This window comes from Olea europaea, unplaced genomic scaffold, assembly GCF_002742605.1.
Source record: "Olea europaea var. sylvestris unplaced genomic scaffold, O_europaea_v1 scaffold2877, whole genome shotgun sequence".
NCBI classification, from domain to species: Eukaryota; Viridiplantae; Streptophyta; class Magnoliopsida; order Lamiales; family Oleaceae; genus Olea; species Olea europaea.
The window spans coordinates 25,798-36,942 of NW_019247309.1; the positions used below are offsets into that span (position 1 = coordinate 25,798).

An 11,145-nucleotide genomic window follows, 5' to 3' on the forward strand; every position below is an offset into this window, starting at 1 on the left:
AAAATTATTTTTGCACGTGAGCTGATTGTGGCGTTATGCATGAGTAGGTTGATTCATGTTTATAAGTTGGATTAGAGAACTTAGATGCTAAACCCAAACAACATTTGAACATCATATTACCTTTAAACCAAATATAGGATGTTTGGTAGATTAAACTGTTGTAGAAAAACTTGGAGATAAATGTGGATTCCGTGTGTGCTAAATTTTGTGTGGATTGTCTGAGACTAATAGGATGAAAATTGGGTGAAAACCTTAAGTTAGAGGTCGATTTTCGAGAATATGTGTTTAATAAGGAGCATTGCACTAATCATTGTATAAAAAAGATCCCAATGAGAACAACTTTAATAATCTCATTGTGAATCGTCTCTCCATAGCCTTTATGACTCGAGTGATTAAGCCTGTAAGGATTTAAAACCTAGTGCCCTAAAGTCGTTTGATTTGGGAATCATCGACCTAAAGTTCCCTACAAGGGTCATTTAGAAAGTTCAAGGGAGTGATGTCCACACAAATGGTGTTTAAAGAATAAATTTATATTTGATGATGATGATGATGATGATGATGATGATGATGATGATAATGATAATAAAGAAAAGAAATTTGATATCACATGCCTCGATTAAGTCCCAAACACTTGTCTTAGAGGATTAGACCTTCGATAAAGGGTTAGTAACTTGGTTGATTCCTAGAGGTTGAAGCAGTAAAAAATAAGGAGAATCCTCATCTGTTGATATGTTGAATTGCAATAGTGAAATCTAACTAAATTTGAGCTTGTAAGAAATTAGTATTGAAAAATCAACTTTAGAATACACCTTGGGAAGAGAAAAGAAAACAAGTTTGGGGGTGTGTGAATCCCACGAGCGAGGCAAGGAAATATTTGACTTTTAAGGTCAGGAATTGGGTCAGTTTATTATTGTACAGCGTTGCGCTTAACTCTCTCCACACACACACACCCGTTTCCATTGAATAAGCGAGAATTTGACTTGTGCATTATAGCTTTGAAGTAATTCATGAATTTGACACTGTTTTTAATCTTGAGCTATAAAGACAAGATGTCTAACATAATGTGTCTTTTAAGTAATTTTGTTTGTTTTAGTTGTGCTAGTGTGTTTGTTAATGATTTTCTTTAGTTTGGTGTTTGCTCGAGGACAAGCAATGAACTAAGTTTGGGGTGTTTGATGAGTGTAATTCACTCATTAAACTAAAGCTTCTAAATCACGTATTTTGATTTGTTCTTGGGCACTTTTAAAAGTTTTGATGTGTGTGTTCGTGTTGTTTTGTAGTTTGGACAACTCTCGAGAAAATATCACAATTTGGAGCTTGTGATGAGCAGAAATGATGATCATTGAAATGAAGCATGAATAAGCAAGTAGTGAAGAAGATCGGAATGGAAAATATGCTTGAAAAATGAATGAGAGTATTGCATGGCAGTACCATGGGCACCACGACGCCGAAAATGGGCGCCGTGAGAAACCAATGATCCAGCAGTGGGCTTGGTGCCACGGCGCCAGACTTGGGCGCCATGTCGCCCAACGAGAGGAAACAGAAGCAGTAGCACTGGCGCCACGGCGCGAGACTTGGGCGCTGCAGCACCAGTCCATAACTACATCGCGGCGCTGTCGGATCTCGAAACACATAAAATTCGAATTTTTAATTATTTCTTGGCCCAAAAATAGTACCCTAACCATTGAAGACTCCTCGAGAATATAAATACCAAGATGAAGACCTAGATGAGGGGGTTAGACAGTTGAAGAGGCAAAGGAAGCACCAATTGAGAGAAGATTGACTCGATTTGGAGAAGAGATCAAGCAGCAAACTGAGTTTTTTCTTATCTTTCTCTTCTCCATGCACTTTAGTTTGTATTTCATTGCGTTTTTCTTCTCCATCATGAATTAAACTTTTAAATCTAGGATTTGATGTAACCTATTTGAGACATAATTTAATTTCTTTATAGTATTTCTGTTTATTTTTCCAAAATTGATTTGTATTGTTATTGCTTAATGCTTTCAGTTGCCTGATCACCAATTGAATGAATTGATGCTCTAAATTTGATGCTCAAGAAAGGAAAATTTAGGTGTGATCTAAGAACAATATAACCTAGATTTGTAGGTTTTGAGAGAAAGTGCGAATCTTTGAGGGTAAAACAAGAATCAAGTGCTTGATAATCTATATATATTTAATTCGGAATAGAGATATCAGGTTAAAATATAGAGATGTGTTCTATTTGATGCTCAAGAGAGGGAAATAGAATTAATTTAGGATTCTTGCCTATGCATTCGGGAAATAGTTGATAGAAATTTCTATAGGGGTTGAGAATTATGTCGATAATACGGTGAAATCACTCTCTAGACATTACATAATTCTAATTTAATCTTTAGAAATTGCCTCACTTTCCTTGCATTATTTAATTCATCGACATTAGTTTAGCATTCAAACATCAATTTAACATCCGATTGTCTAGATAAAGTAAATGCGGACACAATTATAGTATTCAGTAGAAGTCGAACATCAATCCCTGTGGGTTCTGTAATACTTCGAATTTTGTGCTCATTTAATTTTTAGAATAGCAATTTAACTTTTCAAAATTTAGTATGACCAAAAAAATATTTATGGTTGTCAAATTTTGCATTGGTTGATTTATTAAAAGTTTTTCCAAATAATTTGTTAATTAGGGGTTTGGGATAAATGTCCATTTTACACCTAATTACTAAAGTTAAACATTGTTTTTCCAACTTGGCCGAAAATTGATGAAACATATATGCATGAGGTGTTTTAAATTTAAGCATGAGGTGTTTTAAATTTAAGAAAGTGAAACCATGCAACCTACACATGTTGAATTTCTTGAAGGGTCACCCAAAATTTATCATTTTTCTCACCTATAAATAGATGTGTTGTTGCTCTTTATTTCCCTTGCACGAAAAACAACTTATCACTTGTTTGAAAAAGGGAAGAAAACGTGAGGGAAGAAGAGGACTAGCCTAGCATTTCTCAATTCTTTTTCAACCAAGATTTCTTTGTAAGATACTTTCTATGCTTAAGTGGTATGATTTCATGGTAATATTTATGTTTAAGCCATGCATGAAAAACCATAATATGAATGTTGTGGACAAGTCCACAAAGTTAGATATCTATTTATACCTTAGGACAAGTCTAAAGGGCACCGGCAAGCCGGAATGTGCAAGTATGTGTTTGATTGCATTCTTTTGTGTAGTATTAACATGTTAAAATCCAAGCATGGTATCTTACTGAGTATTCTTTATACTCATAGTGTTCTATACTAAATTCTCAGATTCATAATTGCGGAGTTGGTGGAAGTCGGTCGGCATAATCGATGATGGGTTAGGGACAAGGTTGTTTTGCATCGAAGTTTTGTTTTTGCATGTTTTGTTCGACTGCTTTCCATATGTTTTCTTATGGTATTGTATAAAAACATGTATGAGACATGATGTAATATGGTACCAAAAGTAAATTATGCAATTATATCTGCTATGTTGTGTTAAGAGACCTTTTTTTTTAAAACTTCTCCTTGCAAGTGACAAAAGGTAGAAACAGGACAGTTTTTGGGTCAATTTCAACACGTTATTTTTGACTCCATAAACATCCATTTGAGACTCTGAAAATATTACTGCGTTCCTCATTGAGTTGTCTTAATATGGGCATAAGAATCACTCAATTTGGATATCTGTAGCCTAAGATATGAATTTTTAAACGTTGGAGGGTCAAATCTGAAATTTCTGTGCAATACCTCACTGTTTTCAGAAAAACACCCATATTATATGATCTTGGAGATTTTTCATATTTTAACCTAGAAAACTACTCGAAAATATCTTTCTAATGTCGTGAATTTCATAGAAAACGAAGTTGGAATGAATTTTATAAAAATAGTCGAAATTGCTGCCCCAACTAACCTTGGCAGTGCAGAGTCTGTATATGTAAAGTATAATTTCTTGTCGACATGCGCTTCTGCGGGCCATTAAAAATCTATGAGAGACATTTTACCAAGTTGAAAATAAGTTTCTAACATGTAATACTTCTATTTAAGAGTATTTACATGTACCAAAGGCAGAAGCTATTATGTTTTGTACGTGACACTCGAAACTTAAGTTCGGGGCGTCACAGGTTCGAAACTTTTCAATTCCTTAGTATACTATAAAATTTGACATCGTACACTTGCGGTTAAATCATGTTACATAAAACGTGTGGCAAAAAAATTAAGTAAAAACAAATTTTCTATTTGTAATTTTATTATTTTTACATATTAGCCCGGCTTAAAAATTTTCATCAATCCGCCTTGCTCAAAAGTGCACTAACGATATCCCATGTACAAGTACGATGACAAGCTTCCTACCTCCTTATATTGGGCTTATGTTGTATATCTTAGTTTGTCAACTGCAAGTGTGAGGAACGTTGCCTTTGTGTGTCCTGGAACCTCGAGGGTTGAACGGATGGTCCATTACACCAAGTTCAACTGACATGACCCAACTCTTTAAATCTTGAATTGGGACAATTTTTCTTACTTGTATTGGACTACCTTCCGTCAATTTCTAATGAATCCAGATACGACCATTAATATTAAAGATTTGAATTAATATTTGATTTTTATATAAATAAACTTTAGGTATGATATTTTAAGTTGGATCCTAAGATATCTAGTTGGGTGTAATTTCCACATTTTCAAAAGCATTGGCTTATTTAGGGCCCCACTCCCCCTTTAGACCAAGTCACCTTTTTTGTAGGAAAAAGTAAAAGAGGTGCTTCATGTACAGGTACGGATTTACAGAACACTCACAACACCGTTGGTTGGTGAGGTTTTTTTTAGTTTTTTTATACAGATAGGTCCTGTGTGGGATTCACTTGGTGTGAGTGTTGGTAGTAAACCCACCATTGTTCAAAATAATAATAATAATAATGATAATAATAATAATAAGTAAAACAAACTTTTTGTGTGTAATTTTTTTTTTTTTCAACATATTAGCCCAGTTTAAAAATTTTCCTCAATCTGCCCTACTGAAAAGTGCTCTAATGACATCCCATGTACAAGTATGATGACAAGCTTTCTACCTTCTTATATTGGGCTTATGTTGTATATCTTAGCCTGCAGGCCACATGTGTGGGGAAGGCTGCTTTGATGTGTACTAGAACCTCAAGGGCCGAATTGACGGTCCATTACACAAAGCCTAATTGACACGACTCAACTCTCTGAATCTTGTATTGGGACAATTTTTCATACTTATACCATACTACCTTCTGTCAATTTCCAACGAATCCAGACATGACCATTAAATATATCGCCTTCAAAACCTACAACATGTAAACACTCAAAACGCATCCATGTGCTGCACTTTGTGCTAAAGCGCTAGCCTATTTGCAATGCATATCTTGTCATCATGCTTATCCATAATGTAAAGTCCTTTCAAAGCATACTCGTTAAAAAGGAGCTATTCTATCTCCATCTGAAACATTGAGGTCATTCACAAGCCCCCACAATGCAATTCAAATGCTCGTCATTTTTTACGGGCATATCAAAAATAGAGATGATAGGATGAAATCGAGTCATGACTTGCCCACAGCCCAACTACCGCACCCAATTTTTTTTATGGGTCCAACTCATAAGGTCTCAAGTCTCAATCAGTCTTGATTATTCCAGAAGAGGATAGAATTATCAATTATGTAGTCTCATAAATAATGATACTCCCAAACTAGAACTCTCGGTAACATTCCATCGTCCGACAAACCACTATATAATCCGAAACATCCTCTCCTTTTTTCGCAGTATCAATTCATCAAACACTTTAACATACAAACCGACAATTTCTCGACTTCAACAAAACCGTTCATTCATTCCCCAGAAATGGATTTGAGGAACTTTGGGATCGACTCTGCCCTCCTCTCAACCCTCCAAGAGATGATGGATTTCGGCGAAGACCACGAAAAACCGACACAGAACAACCCCTCAAGAGCCTACGTCCGTGACACCAAGGCCATGGCGGCGACACCGGCGGATGTGAAAGAATACCCGAGTTCTTATGTTTTCATTGTGGACATGCCGGGAATCAAGGCCTGTGAGATCAAAGTGCAGCTGGAGGACGACAATGTGCTGGTGGTGAGCGGGGAGAGACGTAGAGGGAAAGAGGATGGAGTGAAGTATGTGAGAATGGAGAGGAGAGTGGGGAAGTTTATGAGGAAGTTTGTGCTGCCGGAAAATGCGAATACTAATGCTATTTCTGCAGTTTCGCGGGATGGTGTGCTGACTGTTACTGTTGAAAAGCTGCCGCCGCCGGAGCCGAAGAAGCCCAAGACCATTGACGTCAAGATTGGTTAAGGGAACACTTAACTAGTGGAGCTTAAAACCCGTTTTTCTCTGCTGCTGCTCTTTCTATCTGCTTTTATGCCGAATCAAGATTTTCATTTGTCTGTTTTTTTCTTTCCTAAGTTGTGCAATCTTAATGTACGGTTGATCAGTGCTCAATTTATGTACAATTGAATGACGGTGATGTCCAAAGGTTTGTTAGATTATCCAGTGAAGCGAGTTTTGAATAATGACAGAATTTTTATCATTTTCTTATTTTTTTTTAATTATCAACCAATCATATCTCAAATAATTACTAAAATTTATATAGTTTGACATTATTAATTCAAAGAACACTAATGTCAAAGTTTTGTCTCAGAATTCATTAACATCTTACAATATCATATTATTGTGAGTAATTAAGATTTAATTTCTGTAATTATTTTTCCTTCGCACTCATTTTAATCACATATTTTAAAAATAAATTATTTTTGTATTCTTTATAACTTCTTCCTAATTTTTGAAAATACATTTATGTGAAATGAAATCATATTTTAAATAATTACTCTCACGCGATTCGAAAAATAGTCATTAAGCTTCTTTTCTTTTTTCTTCATTTTTGTTGCCTTATGTGAGTTATTAAGCTTTGATTATCACCAACATATATACATCTAATATTTTAGGACCGTGGAGGTTGACAAGATTGGGGTTCAACATTTTTCATTTTTTATTTTTTTTATTTTTTATTTATTATTTTTTTAAAGATTCAAACAACATATATGACAGGTCAAACAAACCTCGAGGTTGCATTGCAAAATCTTCATGTTGGTCACTGAAGTTCAATTTATTTCAATAACATCATCCAAGTAAGTTCTTGCCTAAAATGGCCCATTGCTATCTAAGTGGATTAGAGTTTTCGAAGGTGGTGAAATTCCTCTATTGATTATTTTATTATTATTATTATTATTATTTTATTTTATTTATTATTATTTTTTTAAATCCTCAAACCACATTGTGTATCAAGCTAAGTATCACAAACATGTTAACTTTTAATTTACTTTCACTTCTGGAAAAAATAAGGTTGGGCTCCCAACCCTTTGATAGCGTGAGATTTATTCACTAATCTTTAAAAGTTAAGTTTTGACATTCCATTCTATTTAGGGTCCGTTTGATTATAAAGATGGAATTGAATTGAATTGAAAACAAAACAAATTCAAGGAATTGAATTGTTTAGAAATTGTTTTCCTGTGAATTGTAAATTATTGTGTTTGATTGTTATAATTTTTCGCGTGGAAAATGTTAAAATAAAAGTGATTTTTAGTGTTCGTTTGACTTTATTTTACATGAAAAATTGTCAATTAAAAGGATAAAATTTACTGGTATTGGAGATAAAATTTGTTTACATTACCAACAAAAAAAAATCGAGAAAATCATCTATTTTTTGTTGTTCATTTGACTTTATTTTACATGAAAATTGTTAATTAAAAGGAAATATTTTTTTACAATAATTCTTAGAATTTGTTTCCATTGTAAAAAAAAAGTTTAAAAAACATGAACAATGGGTTGAAAAACCAGGAAAATCACAATTTTCAAGACAAACAAAGAAATCAAATTTTGTGAAAAAAATGTTCTATCAAACACCAAAAAAATTGAAAAATGGAATTCATTTTCCATTTTCCATAGAATTCAAGGCCAATCAAACATGGACTTAATACATTTATCTATAGAGCGTAATAGGGTGTAAAATTTCACAAGCAACAAGGCTCCAAGACTGCCTCGTTAACCAAGGACGACAAAATCGTGCAACCAACATGGTCATTCTTCAAGAGGCTTATCCTATTCGGTGGGACTTTTGTTGAAAGCAAATTTGTTGGCAATTCATGCCAAGTGGGTAACTATTATGTTCAAGGATATCAATTGGTTAGAAAGATTTTAGGGGTGAAATGGCTTATATTTTATCTAGTATTAGGGTCGAATCTTGATGGGAATCGAATGCTTCATGGAATTTTGTGTAGAAAAATTAAAGATAAAAAACCGAATTTCTTTACCATCCATTCTCATCCGATTGCCATAATCCTCATCTCGACGATTGAAGATCTAATATGTCGTTGCCTCCTCAATATATTTCATCATGTGAAGATACGACCTCACAACGCCGAATAAGTTAGGGAGCCAAAACTTTACTTTTAAAGGTTACGGATCTAATGCTACAATAAAGGAAATGTTGAGAGCTCAGCCCTAATTTTTGCTTTACTTTTCATAGGATGTGAATCAAGAAAGGACAAGCGCGTAGGAGCCAATGCTGAATTGCTAAAACTTCAAGGGCATCAATATAATTCTAAAAACATTTGAGATTTCTTTGCGATTTTAATCGCATTCTGCCACTTTCTGGAAGCGTATAGAACAAAATTACAGAATCTCCTAGAAACGTCACTGCGTTATTCCATTACCCTCCAGAAACTTCTCATTCTTCTTTCATCCCTCTCGTATATATACCCAGTCATCTATCCCAACAATGCAAGTTGTTCTGAGCAGAAGCAGCAGTACAAAATAAGCAAAGGCACCAAGGAACAGCAGATTAGTCTTTATACAAGAAACGATGGATTTCAGGTTCCTGGGATTTGACGCTCCCATCTTACACGCCGTCCACGACATGCTCGATGCCACCGGCGAAGAATCCGACAAGTCAATGACTGGGCCAACCAGAACCTACGTCCGAGACGCCAAGGCCATGGCGGCGACTCCGGCTGACGTGAAAGAGTACCCAAATTCTTACGTCTTCTTGGTCGACATGCCGGGGTTGAAATCAGGCGACATTAAAGTGCAAATTGAGGATGGAAATGTGCTTGTGATAAGTGGGGAGAGAAAAAGGGAGGAGGAAAAAGAGGGCGCCAAGTATGTGAGAATGGAGAGGCGAGTAGGAAAATTGATGAGGAAATTTGTGCTGCCGGAAAATGCTAATGTAGATTCCATTAAAGCCGTTTGTCAAGATGGGGTTTTGAGTGTGACTGTAGAGAAATTGCCGCCTCCTGAACCCAAGAATCCCAAGACTATTGAGGTTAAAGTTGCTTGAAAGTTGAAATTAAGCTGGGTCTTCTATTTTTAATTATGAGTGCTACTAGTAGTTGTCCAAGTTTGGGATTGTAATAATGTGGATTGTGGTCTATGTACGGTATTTGAATTCTAAGCGGAAGTAATGAGATTTTATGTTTGTTTTGCCCGGTAGTGTTATCTGAATTCTAAGCCCGAGTAATGAGATTTTATGGAGTTAATTGTTTCAATGGTTCCTGAATTTAATTTATATCTATGTCTTCGATTATTTTCTTAAATTTAAAATATCGAGTTTTGATCATTGAAGTTTGAAAAAGTTTGTAAATTACTAGTTGACATAATTTTCGTCTCAAAACACAATTCAACACTTTAAAATTGCTGGAATAAATTCATTAGTACAAAAACTAAATATTCTTCGATGTAGAAGGGAAGTTTAGTCTAATTTTAGAACAATGTTTGTTAGAAATTAAATTTTAGATTTTAATTTAAGTTTAAATCAGTAATTAATTTTAATATATGGGATTCACAATTTTTTAAACCACAAAGTCCATTAAATTTTATGAAAAATTTGTCAAAATTTTGATTTTAATTCTCACTAAACAGGCCTGAACTCATAAGACATCGTTAAATGGTGGGATTTAAAGTTTGTGTAATTTAGTCACGTGCCCAGACTCGGTCAACATGTGACTGTTAATATGAGGGTTAGACAGTTTATTGGATCATTTATTTTTCAATTGATACATCCTAAAGCATCATGGCGGGTTTGCTAAATGTATATAACAATTTACACTACTATTTATCAATATATGATATGATGAAATTTAAGTGGATCAAAATCTCATTAATCAAATAGTTTCTTCACTTACATTTTGACACATCATCAATATGTAAAATATTATATAAATAATTATATACAAGAAGCATTTTCCTATCCTGGCATACATATACAGCATTGCAGCCTCTTACTCATCTTGGTGTTTGGTCTAGAGAGTTTGGTTTGATTTTTAGCGCTTGGCTGATTTGGTCTTTTGAAAACTTTTTGTTTGTAATAAACGTGGGGCTCGAATCATTGTTGTCAAACCATTCCATCTGACTGCCATCTCTCTCTCTCTCTCCAAATGAAATTGGGAAATTTTTAGACCAAACCTTTCAACACAATGCAGATTGTACTCAGTCCTTTAAATATTAACATAGCTCATAATCTCTCATAAAACAAAAATCGCCCCAAGACAATGTCAAACTATTGGGAAGAGGACATGATCTAGTGCGGATTCATATCTCTTGACCAGTTCAAGTTCAAGGGAGAGTGATCAAGAAGACCCTTCAAAATTGTGAGATTGAAGGGTCCTCAAATGGTTTCAATTCAAAAATTAATTAATTAGAAGTCAGACGCTTAATCATAATTTAATCAATTTTAAAATAGCAAAATAGTATGTTTAACTTTCAATTAATTAAAACAAGGGAAATTTGCAAGCTTCCAAATCTTTAATAAATGTGGGCGGACTTCTAGTCGATTTAATTCAAAAATCCGTCAGTGTAACGCGTTTTCTAGATAGTGATTTATGCTGCAAGTGTACAGTATCATGTTTTGTAATATACTAATGGAGTTAAGAATGTCGAACCTACATGGACTGTAATTCAAATTCTACTAGTACTATAATTCAATAACTCTTATTTTATCTTGAAAATCGAATTATAAGATTAATGATTTTAAACTAATCTAATGATGGATATGGTGACGAATTCAACCATATCAAAACAAGTTTGAAAGATTACTTAAAATAATGATCATATTTTGATTATATTTA

General features: G+C 34.3%; 2 protein-coding genes across 2 annotated transcripts; both read left to right on the forward strand.

Annotated features, from left to right (window-relative positions):
* The first annotated feature begins 5,666 nt into the window (after positions 1 to 5,666).
* Positions 5,667 to 6,562, forward strand: LOC111384245 (18.8 kDa class II heat shock protein-like). The gene has a single exon (XM_023008506.1). It carries the CDS (start codon positions 5,849 to 5,851, stop codon positions 6,317 to 6,319), a length of 471 nt encoding a protein of 156 aa, XP_022864274.1. The 5' UTR covers positions 5,667 to 5,848; the 3' UTR covers positions 6,320 to 6,562.
* Positions 6,563 to 8,699: 2,137 nt separating this feature from the next.
* Positions 8,700 to 9,567, forward strand: LOC111384243 (17.3 kDa class II heat shock protein-like). The gene has a single exon (XM_023008502.1). The coding sequence runs from the start codon at positions 8,886 to 8,888 to the stop codon at positions 9,357 to 9,359; it is 474 nt and encodes a 157-aa protein (XP_022864270.1). The 5' UTR covers positions 8,700 to 8,885; the 3' UTR covers positions 9,360 to 9,567.
* Positions 9,568 to 11,145: the final 1,578 nt, after the last annotated feature.